General features: G+C 41.9%; 2 protein-coding genes and 1 long non-coding RNA gene across 3 annotated transcripts; 1 reads left to right on the top strand and 2 right to left on the bottom strand.

Annotated features, from left to right (window-relative positions):
- Positions 1-2,752: 2,752 nt before the first annotated feature.
- On the bottom strand, positions 2,753-6,188 carry LOC125522446 (protein GOS9-like). The gene is made up of 3 exons (XM_048687506.1): positions 4,197-6,188; positions 3,818-4,024; positions 2,753-3,675 (listed from the first exon to the last, which is right to left on the bottom strand). Exons 1-3 carry the CDS (start codon positions 4,350-4,352, stop codon positions 3,445-3,447), a joined length of 594 nt encoding a protein of 197 aa, XP_048543463.1. The 5' UTR covers positions 4,353-6,188; the 3' UTR covers positions 2,753-3,444.
- Positions 6,189-6,867: 679 nt separating this feature from the next.
- Positions 6,868-9,708, top strand: LOC125522447. Its single transcript, XR_007289768.1, has 3 exons — positions 6,868-7,289; positions 8,463-9,328; positions 9,436-9,708. It is a non-coding gene; the product is annotated as an uncharacterized LOC125522447 (long non-coding RNA).
- Positions 9,709-16,679: 6,971 nt separating this feature from the next.
- LOC125518233 lies at positions 16,680-17,646 on the bottom strand. Its single transcript, XM_048683146.1, has 3 exons — positions 17,634-17,646; positions 17,098-17,517; positions 16,680-16,863 (listed from the first exon to the last, which is right to left on the bottom strand). The coding sequence occupies exons 1-3, from the start codon at positions 17,644-17,646 to the stop codon at positions 16,685-16,687; spliced, it is 612 nt and encodes a 203-aa protein (XP_048539103.1). The 3' UTR covers positions 16,680-16,684.
- Between the last annotated feature and the right edge of the window lie 2,199 nt (positions 17,647-19,845).

Here is a 19,845-nt window from a genome sequence, read left to right as displayed (position 1 = left end):
CCCGGTGCATTTTATTAATTTCCCCATCTACCTTCACGTGACATGCCTAAAAAAATACTTGCCCGTTCCTATATATTTCACCCCTTCTTCGCATGAACGCGTACGAAAGCCCATCGTCTCACATTCATTCATCCATGCCCAAGCTAGAAATAACCCCGCGTAGGCTTGGCTCAGACTTAAGAGTTTAGCAGGCCGAGCCAAGTTGGCATGTTTGACTCGTCCCTACCACGAGCCAAGCCCACAGTGGCGGAGACAGGGGGGACGAGCAGGGGCCTGCCCCCGCCCCCCCCCCCCCACCCCCCCGCCCCCCGCCCCCGCGATCGATCGACAATTCCTTCAGCAGCTACGAGTAACTAGCGCTGGATCAAGGGAATACACAAAGTTGGCCCCCCTTAACTCAAACGATACTGAGAATAAAATCTGAAAAAAGGCCCATCAGAAAGCCCATTCATGGCCTCCTCCGTTCCTAGTACGCTTCCGGCTTTATTTTACCCTAAAAAAGGTCAACCACGGCGTGACTAAGGCATGACTTGAGGCGATTAGATCCCGTAAAAAGGCTTGAGGCGATTAGAGCTGGCGGCGGCCGCGGCCTAATCAGGCAACACCAGCACCGTGATTGGGAAATCCTGGAGCACACTCTTCCAGTATTCTAGAGGTCCAGCGCCATGGTTTGCACTATGGAGTACTACCCCTCACAACTCTCATCTTGTACGTGTTGAAATTATACATCGAATTTTAGTTATTTTGATGGCGAGGTCAATGATTCTAATTCATTTTTAATTTCATTTGATTGCTTGATTTCCGAGGTGATCATGAAGAGCAAAGTGCAGACAAACTTCATAAAGATTAATTTGATTTGATTTTTAAACATGAGGCTAATGCACGAGTTACCAATCCTAGTCCAATGGAATATGACTTGCTTCGAAATTGCATGATGATATATACATTCATAGGAAATTACTGTAGAAATTAGGTTATCTTCGAATGAAATTATTAATATTTTTTATCATAGTGGCAATTGTAGGGAAAAAATTAAACTAGTAACAGTACAAATATATTTGTGTTTTAATTGCATTGAGACGACACATTATTATGGTACTTATTTTTTGCGTTGCACTTTTTTTTAACTTGGCTCCGCCCCTCCTATACCCAAATCCTGGCTCCGCCCCTGCAAGCCCAGCTCGACTAGACATAGCTAATGGCATTTCCTATACGGCGCCCGTTACAGGCAACAAGATTCGAACACAAGACCACCCGTTTCGTCGGCAAAGGCACTAACCACCAGGACTTCTTCACGCTTGTGACTAATCTCTTCGTTTTCCTTCTTACGCTGTCTTCAGTTCGTGGAAGCTTGGTCTTTGCAAGCTACCAGCTTGGTTTTTTTGGTTTTTTTTCTGGACAGCTTTTTGTGATGGTTTTTTATTTCATTGTTTGTTCTCTTTTAATTTCTTTACATTTGTTTTTTCTTTTTCGAATGCATGAGCATTTTTTTAAAAAGCGATGATCTTTTGAAAGTTTTGTGAGGTTTTTTTGTCAAATTTGAAGAACTTTTTGATTTTACGTGAATTTTTCAAAAATGAATGAACTTTTTTCAAATCGATAAACTTTACCTTTTTCCATTTTTGATGAACTTTTTTCATGATTGGTAAACTTTTTTCGAATTCGTGAACCCTTTTATAAAATCCGTGAACTCTTTTTCAAAATCGGTGAACCTTTTCCGACTTTATGAACTTTTTTTTTGTTCAAAAAAATGAACTTTTTTCGAATTCATGAACCCTTTTTTGAAAACCGGTGAACTCTTTTTCAAATCGATGAACTTTTTTCCAAAATCGATGAACTTTTTTTTAATCTTCATGAACTTTTTTCATGATTAGTGAACTTTTTGTTCAAAAAAAATTGAACTTTTTTCGTTTTTGTGAACCCTTTTTGAAAATCCGTGAACTCTATTTCAAATTGAATGAATTTTTTCAAAGTCGATGAACTATTTTCCAAATCAGATGAACTTTTTTACAAATCGACGAACCTTTTCCAGATTTATGAACTTTTCTTCAAAAATGGTGAACTTTTTATAAATTGATGAACTTATTCAAGTTCACGGTTATTTTAAATAATTCAGAAAACTAAGTGCATTAAATAGCGCGGCCACATGTCCTTATATTATTGACACTTCTCTCATGCACTAGAGTCGAGTAGTTCTACTGGTTATGTGTGCTTGTATGTGAAGGTAACGTCAAGATTTCGAATCCTAGAGAGGGTGACCTTTTTTTGCACTTTTTCGCTCGTTCAGGTCGTGGCAACCGGGGCGCATCGGCCTTGTTGGGCCAGGCCCAGGTGGGTAGCGCGCAGGCGCGTCTTGAACACCTTGTAGATTATGTTGTTATACACCTTGTAGTTAACACAAAGGTTTGTCGTGTGCTGTTAAAACAGGGGGTTGACGATTATTTGTTGTTTCTATTTTTGTATTATATGGTAGCTCGAACACTGTTTGTATGGAACTTTTTGTAGAACTTGAATAAAGATGAGTCACTCCCCCTCAAAAAAAAAAAAAACTGGTGGAGCGGTTGGCTGTGATGTGCACACCGTGCGTTGCTGCTTGTTTCATTTTTATTTGTTTGTTTGACTGCCGCTGGTCCATGCGTTCTTGGGCTAAACTTTTGTTTCAAAATTGTCATGGTCAAAGGGGCTTGCTGTGACCGTAAATAATTTGGACGTACCAAACATTATTATATTTGGGCGCAGCGGAGCGCGCCATTCCATCTAATAGAATGCATGTCTTGGCCATGCGCGCATCGGCACGCCACATATGCCCCGACCAGTGCAGTCCCAACAAAAATATCATCCCTAGTAGAGTGTCAACAGAACATACGTGGGAGCTGGCGTGTAGTGCCCCAGCACTGGCAGTCCAGCGCTGCCGAGGCAAGAGAATAAAGAGAGCGCGTCAGCGCCTCAGCGGTGGCGAGAGGAGCATGGAGGCGTTGGTAAGGCAGCGCTCATGGCACCATTGGAGAACATGGGTTGCACAACCTATAATAATGAGTTAAGAAGTGGACTTCAACATTTTCTTAGGCGTCTGATCGGTGCAGGATCATTGAGATTTGAGTTTTGTTTCTGTACCAAAATATGATTGGAATATGCCTTCTCTTTGTTTGATAACGACAACTGTTTATGTTTTAGTGACATCCAAAAGTATACCCTTATCGATGCAAGTCATGCATCAGCTCAACTGATTCTCGAGGATACAACTGGTTCAACTTTATTTGTTTTGATTCAATGAAAAGTCATAAATAACAAAATAACAAGCATAGTAGTACATCGGTCACTGGCATAGGAGGGCCCTAGCCATCTTATTATTGATGGAACAATGGATGAAAATAAAACACTGGGTAACTAAAAAGGGAACATAAGCATGCCCCGGCAGAATGAAGAGGTACGTTGTCCATAGGTCTAAACCGTGTAGATACCAATCGCATTGAGGTATTTATCAGATTTTGCAAAGAAGCCCACGACGGTCTTATCATCTGGCACAGTAAAGCTGAACCTAGTAGGCTTGGGTCCCGAGTCTCCAAAAGGACCATACGTCCTTCCCAGGTTGGTGACGATCTTAAGTGTTGATAAATATTGGTCGTAGATCGACCCGGATATTTCCTTGACAAATTCGGATGGGCCGAAGGTGAACTGCAAAGGCGCGGTATATGAAAGAAAAGTTAATAAGAAAATATAAAAGATTGTATATGTGGTCATAGCTGTGTCAATTTGCCAAACAACAGTTTGTCCCAAAAAATTTTTTTTTGCCGAACAACAGTTGGTGACTACCCACCGTTGGATTGTCACTGCCACCACCACCACCCCAACGACCTGAATTGGATATCTTCCCAGCTTCGTCATAGTACGAGAATGAGATTGAATCAACGGCGCCCGAGCTTCGGATTGAAATACTCTCGAGACGCTGGGGCTTATTTCCTGGGATTTCACGGGCCGAACCTCTATTTCCATCACATGGTCCCATCCTCTGAGGAGTGGGGAGCTGCAATGAAAAATGAAGTCAATGATATGGTGAACTAAAATTAGTTGCAGATGCAGAACTTCCTCTGTGTGCATCTCATTCTCAATTGATGCATAGGCCTGAGGTACTACTCTCTTTTTCGAGGAAATAAAAAATATACGCAAATAAAGTGATTTGAATGTTATTGTCTCACCTTCACGCGGCAGAATCCATCCACCGTAAGTACCTGTACTTCTTCATCAGCTGTTTTTTCATGTATCTTCCTCCTAATGACGCCACGCGCCATTTCGAAATGACCAGTCCCTCCGACAATAGCCCAATCATCTTCTCCCTTAATTGTTGTTCCCATTATCTGGAGCGTGGAGCCCTTGAACCTGTATAATTGCACCCACAAAATCTCATTATGAACAAAAAACAAGAAAAATCAAGCGGACATGTCGAAAGAAAAACAAATACTACAGACTAAGCCACGTAGTAGTACCTCAGTGTCAAACACCATAACGGATGAATTATATATACCAGTTACCAGCATTCACGTGCACGCCCTGGACACGGGCGACTAGCTTTGCTTGCGCGCCGATGCCATCATATATGGACCAGTTGTTGGCTAATGTTAAACCCAGCCCAGTAATAGGATTTGCATCTACGATTGTTGACTGGTTTGGAGATGCTCCAGAGATGATCTGGCGCATGTACAAGTTGCGGAAGTCAAGCTTTGTGTTCTCCACAAGTGAATAGTAACGAGTGACCTCGAAACTTGAAGGCTTCGCCATGGGAGAGAGACTGAGGTGTGGGAGATTAACCAACTGTAGAGAACAGCTAATTTGATTGTCTTTTGTGTTGTGTGGAAGATCGATAGAGGATGACATGGTTATTTATAGGATGCGCATGTGAAGCGGGAATACTAAGGAGCCCAGATCTGAAGATACTACATTCTACACATTGGACATGGCACCACGAATCGGTGACGTGGAATAGCATATACATTTCGTCTCGCGCATCACGAGCAGATTAAGATAAGAGATTAGCTTTGTTTGGCGAGCTGATGGCACATGGTTGTCTGTGCTAATGGTTCATTGGAAAGACCTAAGAAAAATCACCGACAATATAAGAATCTTAGTAAGGTGATTACTAGCTACTGGCCAATCTATCGTCCAAATTAGTTTAGTCGATTTCAAAATTTTCATTAATTTTCCATCAGTTATCTTCCACTATTTACAATTTATTCTTTCTATCTGGAACAAATAGTAGACATTGCTTTCATGTATTTCTAGCATTTATAAAGAATTGTGATGGGTGGGGAGTTGGTTCTTAGTATAACTAGACAATACACCGCGCGTTGCAGCGGGATGGTAGTAATAAACAATTTGAAAGAGATAGGCACATGGTAAGGAGAAAAAGAGTAAGAAAATAAAAATAAGAAATGTTTTGTAGCAGAAGATGACTTGGATTTAATATGTAACTCTGAAATAGAGTACTGAGGATGACTCTCTCCACGCGCGTTGCTGTGGTAACTTTGTTAAAGAATGCGTAAGTAGTTGACAGAAATTATAAGTGGTTCTTATTCCATTATCCAGATGCATGCTGGTACTTATAGAGGCACTCTATTTATGTGAGTACAGAAACCCATATATATCAAGCCACATATGCCAAGGAAAAAAAAGAGTAAGAACACGTAAAAAGTGGGCTAATCATCTTTTTTTTTTCTGTTCAAAATTAGCCATGGGATTCAAAAACAGAATTCTTGACCTACATGGGTCGAGACTGTTTGAAATTATGAAACATACCGAGTGAAATTATGTTTCAAATGATTTGTTCTAGATGATACTATAGATTTTTCAAAATAAGCTATGATTAGGCAGACTATGTGCAGCATGGATCTTATAGTAGTATCGTTGCACACAACTATCATTTCTGAGTCAACGTATTGTTTGAAGTGCCTGAATGCACTCTTCAAATTAGGATAAAGGAATTTGCAAAGCTCAGTAAGAAATAACACTGCTAAAGCCCCATAGCAGGCGGATGGTGTAAATCCGTTGTGCATCAGGCATTTCCTCACCATGCATGATTTTTTTTTTTGCGGGTGCCTCACCATGCATGATAACATATGAGAACGTCCACTTCACCTAAAATATGGTTTAGGTGGAGTTTGCCATGAACTCTCAATGTTTTCGGTCAGATGGGCCATGAAATGAATCAAGCATGCATATAGCAGAAAGTATAACTGAAAACATGCATTAGCTAAAGAGACAAAAGATCAGAATAATCTCTCGAGCACTAGCTTTAATTGTGTGAACGATTTGCACTGAAATTAATAAGAAACCCTAAATGATGAAATCTGATGAATAAATTCACAGCAAGTTCATGATAAAGACTCGGTACAATTTATTTTTTCTGAACAGAACCCCAACGTCTTCTTTCATACACGAAGGATTACTTATAGAACGGAATCCTGGATTGGAACAATATCCCATCTCGTGCATCATGAGAAGATTAAAAACAAAAGATTAGCTCGTTGGGCGAGCTGATGGCACATGGTTGTCTGTGCTAATGGTGTCCATGGTACACATTGGCAAGATAAAAGAATAAGTTTCGGCAGTAGGACAAACCTAAGTGATTACTAGGTACTAATTAATCAATCACCCACATTGGTTGATCGCTTGTGTAGATCAAGTCCAGTGGACTTCTGAACATTTACTACTACACATGCATTTCTTCACCAGTTATATCTTAGCCCACTATTTATCTTTTTTTAGGTACCACTATTTATATTCTAATTTGGTTTTCTTGAACAAAAGTTTACATTTTTTTCATAAGTTGCAAGTAAATAGTGTTGGTTTGATCTGACGGCTTAAACAGGCCAGTTAGATCTATTAGTCTAACAAAAAAAAGATGAAGGGATAACGATAAGTGAAGGGGTCCACGTACCAACGTACATGAGCCTCAATCAGAACTAACGTGCCCTGATCGGGGGCGCCCAAAAACCAACTCAGGTTTTGGGTCCCCTGTCGCCAGCGCCATATTAAAAGGATACGGGAGAGAGCTGGCCACCTGCGAGATCACAATTCACGTAAGGTTTACTTTCCTCCTGATATTCTCTCACCCCATCCGATCAGGGGGAGTGCTGCAGCGACGGGAAGACCTAAGCCAGCCGCCGCCGCTGTCCCTGGCCAGTGCCGGTGGCGCCCTGAAGGAATCAGAACTTCGAGGAGAACCTCTACTTCGACTACATCACCCCTGCATCAAGCCTGCAGCAAGCAGGCGATCATGTCCACTGACGTGACATGTAATGATCCCCTAAACTCCTCTCTATTCATGCTTTTAGGTGATCTAGATGCAATCAGTTCCTGCTAATGGCATCCCAGAGATGCATAATTTATCCAACAATGGCATCAGTCGCCAATTTTGATCGCAATAGGTCCCTATATTATTGATCTGTAGATCAACATCAAGTTTTAGATCAAGTCAGGTTTAGGGTTTTTATGATCAAGATTGAAAGTTTTAGCCCTATGATCATGCTACTGTTTGACGTTCATGCCAATTGCCGTCTGCAAATAATTATGTGATGCACTAATTTTGCTTCAGATCATTACTGTTAATGTCAGTTCCTTTTAATTAACCCATGCTAAAGATTAATGCTCATGGTTATGTCACGGTTAATTAGAGTCAATCATGTTTAAGTACTGATTCCGGTTTTTTATAAGCAAATTAGAAGGCAGATGGATCAACAGTAGCAAACACCCCATGTTGAAGAACCCTAGTTTTTATCCCCAATTCGAAAGAACACTCATTCTGCAATTAGGGCTGTTTTAATCCAAGATAAGCACTGATGAACACGAAGCCACTGTTTTTGCTCAGTTGCGGGGCGATCCGAGCCGTCGGCTCGATCCGACGACTGAGAGCATCGCGCGGCTCCCTGCTGGGCTGGCGGGCGCTAATGGGCCATTTTTTACCGCGGGCTGCCAACTGGGCTCACGTGTTTTTGCTGCCGGCTGGGCTCTTTTACGTGTAGCCGTGGGGATTTTGGGCCAAAATCACTGTCGCGATTTTCTGTTTTTCCAGTGCGTTTAAGTTAATGGTTATAATGTTTTTGCACCGTTTAAAACAGAAAATGCCTAAAAATATAATGAACACATTATTATTCTGGGTGAAATTGAACCAACGAGATATTTTATTCAGGACTTATTATGTGTTTTGCATGATGGACTTATTTAAGCATCAAATAATGATTTTTTTATGTTGATGCTTAAATTGAGAATGACATGACTTTAATTTTAATTCGGACCAACGCTGTTTTATTATTATGAGTCATCACTTATGATATTTTAATTCCATGTTTTTTCTGCCCAACGGTGTTTTGACATGGAGTTGAAATTAAATCCTTGGCATGTTTGTTCATTTACCAACGTAAATTTACATTCATGCAAGTTTACTTATGAATTTTTTATGATAATTTCAGCTTCCGCTCCATTCCGGTCCGACACGATCGAACCACTTACGGGGAGTAACTTCCCTCATTGGAAGTCCCAAGTCGAATTATGTTTGGGTTGTAATGAATTTGACTATGCCTTGAGGGAAGAAAAACCTGTAGCACCTGTGGCAGGTGTTACAGGGTATGCAGAACTCAAGAAAGACTATGATGTTAAGATGGAAAAGTGGAACAAGTCCACCATATTGCGCTTCTCATCATGAAAGCGACAATATCGCCGGACATTTCTGAAGCACTCCCTAAGAAAGACACTGCTAAAGAATTCCTCACTGAAATGGAGGAGCAATTTAAAGGCTCCGATAAAGTGTATGCTCATGAGCTTTTTGCTAAGCTTCTTGAGAAATACACTATTGACGGAAACGTTAGGCAACACATATTGAGGGTGGTAAATGCTTACACCAAACTTAAGGCTTTGGAGTGTTCTTTAAGTGAAGCCCTTCTTGTCATAATTATTCTTGAGTCTCTTCCAGAAGAGTTTGAACAATTTAAGGTCAACTAAAACTCTCTAAAGGAAAAATGGCAACTCTCTGAGATGACCGCAAGGATCGTCCAGGAGGAAGAGAGGATCATGAGGCAGAAGAAAGACCATGTTTTTCATGTTGGCTCTAACAAGAGAAAGCATGACGGGCATGGTTTTCCCAAGCCTCAGAAAAAGCAAGTCAAGAAAGAAGGCACTAAGCCATTCAACCCTAAGGCATTCAAGGGTAAAGAAGCCGGCAGTTCTTCTTCTGCTCCTAGCAGCTCCACTGCTGGAGAAAATGCTTGTAACTTCTGCAAAGAGGAGGGACACTATCAAAGGGACTGCCCAGGTTTTCTAAAATGGATGAACAAAAGAGGTATTGATGAAATTACTTTTGTAGATGAATTTCTTTATGTTGATTTTTCTATAAAGTCATGGTGGATTGATTAAGGGGCAACCACTCACGTTGCTAACTCTATGCAGGGATTCGATACGATCCAAACTATAAGAGGAGGAACAAGAAAGCTTAAGGTTGCGAATGGAGTTGAGGCCGATGTTGAAGCTGTGAGATCTCTCACGTTGGAGCTACACGCTGGCCACACTCTTAGATTGAATAATGTTATTTATGTGCCTACCTTAAGTAGGAATTTGATTTCAGTTTCTCGTTTAGATGATGATATGTATGAGTGCCATTTTGGCAAGAAACAATTTGCTTTGATCAAATGTAATAAGAATGTAGGCATCGGTGTTAGACGAGGCCAACTATACATGTTATCTCTTAATAATGATTCAATTATGCATGTGAGTGATGAAATTAATGTTGAGAAGAAATGGAAAGGAGTTAGTAATTCTTCGAAATTGTGGCATTGTCGTTTGGGCCACATTTCGAGGGGGAGAATGGAACGCTTAGTTAAAAATGAAATACTCCTCCCATTAGACTTCTCAGATGCACACAAATGTGTCGACTGGATTAAAGGAAAATTCGCAAAAACAATTAAGAAAGGAGCAGTAAGAGCCACAGGGGTTTTAGAATTAATTCACACCGACATATGTGGACCCCTTAATGTTAAGTCTGTAGATGGTTTTGATTCATTCATTACATTCACAGACGACTTTTCCCGCTATGGATATATTTATCCCATACGTGACCGATCGGAAGCTTTGGAGAAATTCAAAGTCTATAAAGCGGAGGTTGAAAATCAACTGAACGCAAAAATCAAAGTTGTACGGTCTGATCGCGGGGGAGAGTATTATGGTAGGCATGCTCCTTATGGGCAGATTCCTGGACCTTTTGCCAAGTTCTTATCTGAAAATGGAATCATTGCTCAATACTCAATGCCTGGTGAGCCACAACAAAATGGTGTGGCCGAGCGTCGCAACCGCACCCTTATGGATATGGTGCGAAGCATGCTTAGTCACTCGAGTTTACTAGTAAGCCTTTGGATAGAGGCATTAAAGACAGCTGCACACATACTAAATCTTGCTCCAACTAAGTCAGCACCGAACACACCTTACGAGATGTGGGCGGGAAAGAAACCGAGCTTGAATTACTTACGGGTGTGGGGTTGCCCTGCTGAAGCTAAAATTTTCAATCCACAACTTAAGAAATTGGATCCAAAAACAGTTAGTTGTTTCTTCGTTGGATACCCTCATAGGGGAAAGGGATATCGTTTTTATTGTCCAAGTCACACCACCAAATTTGTGGAGACTAGACAAGCGGTATTTTTTAAGGATAATGAGGTCACAAATTTAAGGGAGGTCGATCTTGAGGAGAAGCGGGTTTGTGTGCCATCCCCGACTATCCAAGAGATTGTTTTTCCAATACGAAGAAATGTGACATCTGATGATCCTGAATCTCACGGTTCGGTCTCTCAGTCGAATGGTGATCCAGAAACTAATAATGAGAATCCAAACACAAATGAGGATCTCCAAGAAAATAATGAAAATGATGATGTTCCACCACCACCTCCGCCCATGGGTAGACCACGGCGTGAGAGGAAGAAAGCCATATCAGATAATTATATCACTTTTCTAATGGAGGACATGAATGATATGGGAAAGGTGGAGGATCCAACCTCCTATAAGGAAGCCATTAAAAGCGAAAATTCGTCCAAATGGTTGGTTGCCATGGAAGACGAGTTGAAATCTATGGGCTCAAACGACGTATGGGACTTAGTAGAAGTTCCCGATGGAGCTAAGAAAGTAGGCTGCAAGTGGGTCTACAAAACCAAGTATGATTCCAAAGGGAATGTCGAACGGTTCAAGGCAAGGCTAGTGGCAAAAGGGTATACACAGAGAGAAGGCACTGATTATAAGCAAACCTTCTCTCCTGTGTCAACCAAGGATTCTTTCAGAATCATAATGGCATTAGTAGCTCATTACGACCTAGAACTACACCAAATGGATGTTAAAACGGCATTTCTAAATGGTGACTTAAAAGAAAACGTTTACATGGCTCAGCCAGAAGGCTTTGTTGTGGAAGGGAAGGAACATTTAGCATGTCGTCTAAAGAAATCAATTTATGGCTTGAAGCAAGCTTCAAGAGAGTGGTACCTCAAGTTTGATAAAATTATCAAAACTTTTGGTTTCACCGAAAATGTTGTGGACAACTGCATATACGTTAAGTTTAAAGGCAGTAGGTTCACATTTTTAGTCCTATACGTTGATGGCATATTGTTGGCATGTAGCGATAAGGATATGCTGCATGAGACCAAGAATTTTCTGTCATCCAGTTTTGATATGAAAGATCTTGGTGAAGCCTTGTATGTCCTCGGCATCGAGATTCACCGAGATAGGTCCAGAGGAACGTTAGGACTATCTCAAAAAGCATACTTTGAGAGAGTACTGAAAAAATTCAATATGCATAAGTGCTCACCCTCACCTGCTCCTATAGTTAAGGGCGGTAGGTTTGGGACATTTCAATGTCCGAGGAACCAATATGAAACTGATCAGATGAAGTCGGTTCCTTATGCTTCAGCTGTCGGAAGCATCATGTATGCTCAAGTGTGTACACGCCCAGATTTATGTTTTGTAACCGGGATGCTTGGCAGATACCAATCAAATCCAGGACCGGACCACTGGAAGGCCGCAAAGAAAGTCTTGCGTTATATGCAAGGAACTAAGGATTTCATGCTTACATATAAAAGAACTGATAACCTAGAAATTGTTGGTTATTCAGACTCTGATTTTGCCGGGTGTGTGGATAGTAAGAGATCCACGTCAGGTTATATATTCACACCCGCGGGAGGAGCTATATCGTGGAAAAGCTCCAAACAAACATTAACTGCTGGATCTACGATGCAAGCAGAATTTGTAGCATGTTATGAGGCCACCGGGCAGGCTGTATGGCTAAAGAAATTTATTCCCGGACTTAAAGTGGTTGACAGCATATCTAAACCAATTTTATTGTACTGCGATAATGAACCAGCAGTTTTCTATACGAGTAACAACAAGTCAAGTAATGCTGCCAGACACATTGACATAAAGTATCGTGTTGTGAAAGATAGAATCCAGGATCAAACAGTTGATGTTAAACACATAAGAACGAAGCATATGCTTGCGGATCCACTAACAAAAGGCTTACCACCCAGTATTTTTCGTGAGCATGTTGCCGGCATGGGACTACTGGAAGCCTGATGATTCTGGAATAAGAAGACCATTAAAATAAACCACTCCCCAATTACCAAAATGTTTTCCATTTCGAAATAGGCGGGTGTGCTATAAGTGTTGAGGTTCTATGGCGTTTCGAGCTGTTGTAACACCTCACTTTGGTACATCATTCCTATGTATAATGGGCGAATGAAGTTAAGCCTAACGATCAAGGGGAAGAATGTTGGTTTGATCTGACAGCTTAAACAGGCCAGTTAGATCTATTAGTCTAACAAAAAAAGATGAAGGGATAACGATAAGTGAAGGGGTCCACGTACCAACGTACGTGAGCCTCGATCAGAACTAACGCGCCCTGATCGGGGGCGCCCAAAAACCAACTCATGTTTTGGGCCCCCTGTCGCCTGCTCCATATTAAAAGGATACGGGGGAGAGCTGGCCACCTGCGAGATCACAATTCACGTAAGGTTTACTCTCGTCCCAATATTCTCTCACCCCATCCGATCAGGGGGAGTGCTGCAGCGACGGGAAAACCTAAGCCAGCCGCCGCCGCTGTCCCTGGGCAGTGCCGGTGGCGCCCTAAAGGAATCAGGACGTCGAGGAGAACCTCTACTTCGACTACATCACCCCTGCATCAAGCCTACACCAAGCAGGCGATCATGTCCACTGCCGTGACATGTAATGATCCCCTAAACCCTTCTCTGTTCATGCTTTTAGGTGATCTAGATGCAATCAGTTCCTGCTAATGGCATCCCAGAGATGCATAATTTATCCAACAAATAGTTGTGATGGTGGGAGAATGGTTTCGTTATGGCCGAGGGATTTTCTCAAGGCCTCCCTGTGTATTTGATGTATCAAGAGAAATTGAGCATGGCATGCACATGGATGTTTCCTGTCTTAGGAGCAAGCTAATGCCGAACGGCTCATCCTGCTAGTATCGTTAAACACGCTGATCGTTTCAGAATCAACATAATGATTGAAGTGCCTTCATGCACTCTTTAAATTGACATAAACGTATTACTAGCAAAGCTCAACAGTTGAAAAATACAAACATCTGCTAAATCCCTTTAGTACTTGGGCGGATGGTGTCAATCCACCATGGATTAGGTATTTCCTCTTGCATGCATGATAGCTTGAGAAAACATATGTGTTGCCTAGGATTTTCGCGAGGAAACCCCAATGTTTTGGTAAGATAGGTGATAATATAAATCATCCAAAGAAGCTAGTAGTATAACTGGTAAGTTGCCTTTAGTAAACAAACTCGAAATAAAATAGAACTTTCTGCAAGCACTAGAATTGCTTCATCACTTCATCAGTGCATTTAAATTAAATAAAGTCCCCTAAATGACCGAATCTCATAAATAAGTTCACAAAAAGTTCATGAGAAATGACGGAGTTATTCATAGAATGCAATACTGGATTACAAAACATATGTCATCTCGCGCAACATTGGCAGAAGAATCCAATTTTCAGACCGCTGATTTGGCGATGTTGTGTTCACAATAAGATATAAGCAGTGCACAGCACCGACACTGCAATGATGTTTTTGAAGTGAGAGACACTGACGATATTAATTAGTATCAAATGTTAATGCATCAAAATTTGGAAAGCTGACATGAACCAATAGTTTAGCAAGCACTCTGACAACTGGCTACTAGCAAATCTTTTTAATTTTAAATGTCACTAGATGACCTGTTGTGCCTTTGGCACAAAAACCGAATGCAGTTGAAACGTAAGGCAAACTGTTTTTACCCGCGCCAACTGGGCGGTGGCAACAAGAAACAGTTCCAAGGCAGGAAGGCCGATGATGGCTCCTCGGCCAGGGACAAGATTCTCGATAAACCTTGTGCCATCCACCCTGTCACTGCAGAGCGGCCGGCTACGCAAACCAACTGAAACTGTTGGGTCCATAAGCAGGTCCTGCATATCAAAAAGCAGAAAAGCCGACAAGCCTAACCCTCACAATAATGAGGACGAGGACGGGCAGCAGTCCGGAGGGGCAATGGCGGTCAGAAACAATCCCCACCATAAGTCAAAGACATAACATGATTTATGCATCCCTCATCTCCAAGGAGCAGAATCGTGGCCTCTACAAAGTTTATTCCGTGGAGCCCACGGAATCGAAATACAACCACTGGTTGGAAATCCCAATCATTTTCGTCCAACATGATCAACTGACCAATGTCCGCCATGGTGGCATAGCCGCGCTCGTCCTCGACCCCATCGTTAACGGTTTCAACCTCATGAGGGTCCTTATGGATGGCGGTAGCATCTTGAATCTCATGTATGTGGATACACTTAAAAAGATGAACTTTGACGAGTCCCGCATCGAGCCCACTAAGAGCAAATTTAAGGGTATAACCCCACACGGAAACTCACTGCACTTGTAGGGTCATGCTTGACGTGGTGCTCGGTACCCTGGAAAACTATCATTTGGATCCCTTGAGCTTCGACTTAGTAACCCTTGAAGAGTGGCTATCACGCTCTCCTCGGTCGAATGGCATTCGTGCGTTTCGGTGTCATGCTGCATTACGCTTACTTAAAGCTCAAGATGCTGGGCCCAAAGGGCTTCATCAAAATATGTGGGAATGCTTGAAACCTCTTGTGCACCGCCACCGGCCGAAAATGACCATCACTGCTTGAGGACGTTGCAACCGGCCAATGTGGTGCCGAGAGCGCGAGCACATGCAAGCTACAACCGGCCGTGTGCTAGGACACACCGCTTTTGCTGGCAAGCGGGCCACACGACCTCCATTGCTACAAGCGGCCCCGCACTTTGCTGTAACCAGCGGCGTGATTTGCTGCTACCAGAAATTGCTAGTTCTAGAAGCAGACCACAACATGACCAAATGCCGGAACAGTACTGCGTTTTTAGTTGAACCAACTCCGCGAATTGCTAGAACCAATGTCCTCAAAGCTACAACTGTTTTTCGGTGGTGCTGCGACACAATGTGGTGGTGCAGCGGAAATGTTGGAACCAGCTCCGTGATTTGCTGGAACAAGCATTTTCGGGAACTACAGCAGGCATGTGGTTTTGTTGTGACGGGGCCAGGGATATGGCGAAAATGCAGGAAGCGGCACCATGATTTGCTGGAACTGGTGTCCCGGGAAGCTGTAATGACCTACAGCAGCGCTGCGGCGAGGGGCGGGCAACGTGTCGATAAATGATGGAACCGGCGCGAGCCAGTGCTGCAACCAGCGACGCAAGAAGCTTCAACGTCCCATGGAGGCCGAAGCGAGCACGTCGGGGCGATGATTTGTTACAACCAGCTTCGATGCAGCTGCAACCGTGGTCGGCCTGTTGACGGACGGTGCGACACAGTGTGCTGGACGATGACGGGAGCAACATGGGGAGATTGGCGAGATGCATTCGGTGGCAGCCGCTGGTTATTTTGTTGCCGCCGAAGTTGGGGCCGGTGAGATGGCCAAGATGTGCGCAACGTCTGAGTGGGAGGTTTTTTCTTCACGAACCGAAGGCAGGAGAACGACGCACAACTAGGATCAAACGGTCCTGCTCGCTCGCATTTACCTGCTGCGCGGCGACTGGCCCAAGGCCGAGCGGCGCCTAGCATCGGCCTTTTTATTATATAGAAACATTTGTGCGATCCTCAGTGCATATTTTGTTTGTTGTTTGTTAACGTTGTACAACCAAAAAGTTTGGTGTAGAAGCAAAACCTTCAAACTTACGCAAAGTTTATGTTCTGAGAGGTTCATATTAATACCCTGAATTGTCTCCAAAGTCTAATAAACAACCCCGAACAGCAAAACCGTCTGCTTTACAACCCTAAACTCTCAAAAACCGGACAAGTATCAACACTTCTATATCCCGAACCCTGTTTTGACTGATTTAACCCGGTTTTGACCCTTTGATTTTACGGTTTGTGTCCCAGTCAGCTGCCATGTCAGCAAGGAGTAGTCAAACTAGATATGGGGCCCTACATGTCATTGTCGCAGTGATTTAAACTGTGTTGTTTAGCAGAGATGACGCACTTAGTTAGTTAGCTATGTTAGGAATTAATTAATTAGGTTAATTAACTATTAATCACTGCTATGTCGGTGCCACTTTTGGCAACTGCCTCCTTTTGTAACCGCCTTGTAAACTGGGTATAAATACCCCAATCTTCAATCAATAGAATAACTGTTCATTCATATATCTGTTTTCCATTCGCTCCTCTCTCTCGATTTTCTCTAACACGTTATCAGCACTTTTGCTCTCCGCTGAGAAATGGCCACAGGAGAAGAGAAGAATGCCGCCGATTCGATTAGCCATATTCCCGTCCACAGCAGTAATCAATGGACATGCTTCTGTAAAAGAGGAAAACTGGATCAGGACATTCTTCAATTTGTTTTTGTCTTCTTGCAAACAATCAAAAATCTAATAACAAATTCTGTTTTGCAAATCGCTTCATCCGGCGTATGCTCGTGGTGAGATGGATTGATCACTCAAACGAAAATAGGAAGAAATTCTCAATCAAGAAGAATAGAAGAATCTGCATCAAGAACAAGAGAAAAGAAGGGAAGAAGCCCCAGCGAGCGTACCTCGGCGTTTGGCGACGACGGCGTCCTCCACCTCTCGGATGCAGCATTCGACGCGGCGCTCCTCCCTCAGGCGGAGCACGACCACGGCGCGGCATACCCTCCAGTACAGGTGGCGTGTCCTCGGGGTAACCAATGGCCGGCGCCTAGAACGGCGATCTCCACCGCGGCGGCACCGGTAGCACGACCAGCCCACGACACTACAGCAACGTCGACGCAGCGGCCGAGGACGCAGCGACGCCAGGCAGCGCCCTCTGGCGCGCGGCGTTGGACGAGCAAGCCCTCTGGCGCCACCCGCCCACCCCCGGTCTCTCCTTCTCCCGGTTACACTGGTACGCAGCGGCGGTGCCGGTGCTATATGTGCATACCGAACAAATCGATTGATTCCAGATGCATTGAGGATGACGATAGGAAACCTTATCTCTTCGGCCAATTGAGACTAAGCCCTTCTAGTTTCTTTTATTGGCAAACAAGTCATCAGACTTAATACTACATGAACACAAGTCATCAGGCTTACTGTTTTAGATTTTGGTTAATACCGTGGTATATCATATCGGTTGAGTCCCAAGGCATTGAGCTATGTTGATGGATGGGTCGATCATTACATCTGCAATGGACCCCAATATACTAGTGCTATTCTTTACAATAAGTGCAACAACTATGTTTTGCAATTGATTTTTTTTCTCTTGCAAATCATGATGTAAATTCAAAACAAGGATTATACTTAATATGACTACACCATATTATATTTTGGAATCACAAGGTATTGATGGCATCTACTGCGTAATTTGCAGATTATCCATCAGTACTGTGAGGTCTACATCTTGTCATTTTGATAAGATGACTACCTTCGAAGTGATCTTCCAAATATTAATATTATATGTGACTACCTCAAGATATCATAAGGTAATACTGGCATCTACTGCAAATTTTGCAGACTATCCACTATTACTGCAAGGTCTACATCATGTCATTTTGACAGATGACTACTTTCAAAGTGATTTCATACATTTTGCATAACATAAGGTAATAGAATTATGAACATCTACTGACAAAAGTCAGACTATGTTTTTCTATTACTGCGAGATCTACACCGCATCCGGTGACTATCTTCAAAGTGTTATTCTATATAAATGGAGGTCTACACATATGAGTGTATAGCATCAGCTATCATAAAAAAAAATTGCTCCTCTGAAGCAATTGTTGTTGTTCACTAAAAAAAAGATATTTACTCTCATAATAAAAGGTATTCATGCATGAACACTACATGCTGAAATGGCAAATATTTTCCACAAATATCATTTATTCAAGCCTCATTTTGCTTTAATATGTCATAGACAACTATGCAAATATTTGCACATACCAGTAATTACCTTCTATTACATTGGTAAAATACATGGCAATGGAGCCTATGTCACTATTTTAATTATAGTGTCGTCCATTCATTAAAATGGATACCACAATTTATAGAAATTGTTGAGTGTCTCAAACACTATTGATAGGTCCACATCAAATTGTGGTTATACTTTTATAGTGACTAACCAATGATAAACATGAAAAGTCTATGTGTTTTGGCAGTGACTCTGAAGTCACATATTTTCTCAAGAATGAAGTCCAAAACATTAGCAATGATTTCATCACATCTGTTGTATTGAAGGATACACCCAGGTTCACCAAGGATCATCTTGGCCATGAGTATTTTCATGTAACACATGCCTGACATTTCCAAATGCACTAAATTCAAGATTAGGTGGGAGTATTTATTTTAAGATGATTCATGACATCAGTCATTGTGTCCACCCGTGGCCTATTGCCACTATAACTCCACCTTCTGCAATGGCTATTCTCTTGATAGCTAAGTATATACATGTTGCATTTTATATGTCATCAACTTCACTTAGTTCTCAAACTAAGTAATTATGGATGAATATTTATTCACTACAATTTTTCCCTTGAGAGAAACATGCTGCCATGAGCACATCACGATTGATCACCCATTTGATTTCAAAACATCAAGTCTATTGCATCTCACAATTCTGTCACTTTAATCAACTTTAAGTTGAGATCTCGTGATCAAATATTTTCCTATATACAGATCCAGTTGAAAAGCCCTTAATGCACTTTACATCCTCTTAAGATGGTACTACCTTTTTTTTATGATCAAGAAACATGGAATTTCTTAAAATCATCAGATTCACCCAATGGGTGCTATACCATAATTTAAAATTCATGCTAGTATCGAGAATAGTATGCAAGTTAGTTGTCACAAAATAGAACTATGAGGAATTCGAAGTAAAGTGGAGGCTAATAGACAACCAAAGACGGAATTATCTCTTAATAAGAATCGGTCATTTTCAAATGATCAAAAGACAACTCTCAAGTTTATCAGAAGCGTGGTTATATAAATATTGTACCTATGATTACCAAACCCTCAAACATATGGTCGAACCACATCACAAATTTATTAAAAGGCAAATAAGTTCAATGGGATAAATTTGAAAATTTGCAAATAACAACCAGATTCTGGTAAAGAATTGTTCTCAGAATCTTCATCAGAAGGAGGACCAAAATCTAGTGCAGAAAATGGAGGATGAACTCATTTGCACTCAATAATATCGGAGACCTTAGGTAATCTCCTAATTATTTCCAAAAATAGCATTAACCTGTACTTGTACTACTACATGTAGTAGGATGTTCAATATCCCATCACTTGGATACAATATTTAATAAATTTGATAGTATGGTTAAATT

The sequence above is a fragment of the Triticum urartu genome, chromosome 7 (genome assembly GCF_003073215.2).
Source record: "Triticum urartu cultivar G1812 chromosome 7, Tu2.1, whole genome shotgun sequence".
Lineage (NCBI taxonomy): Eukaryota > Viridiplantae > Streptophyta > Magnoliopsida > Poales > Poaceae > Triticum > Triticum urartu.
Note: the sequence above shows the minus strand (reverse complement) of the source record. Positions and strands in the feature narration are given on the sequence as shown.

Bases quoted from the DNA above. Each gene is read 5' to 3' on its own strand.
- LOC125522446 (XM_048687506.1), bottom strand. From the start codon at position 4,352: ATGGGAACAACAATTAAGGGAGAAGATGATTGGGCTATTGTCGGAGGG. The intron at 4,025-4,196 runs GTGAGACAATAA...TTTTCATTGCAG, and splicing joins ATGGATTCTGCCGCGTGAAG to CTCCCCACTCCTCAGAGGAT. The intron at 3,676-3,817 runs GTGGGTAGTCAC...GCGCCTTTGCAG, and splicing joins GTGGCAGTGACAATCCAACG to TTCACCTTCGGCCCATCCGA.
- LOC125518233 (XM_048683146.1), bottom strand. The intron at 16,864-17,097 runs GTACGCTCGCTG...CCTCTTTTACAG, and splicing joins CGTCGTCGCCAAACGCCGAG to AAGCATGTCCATTGATTACT.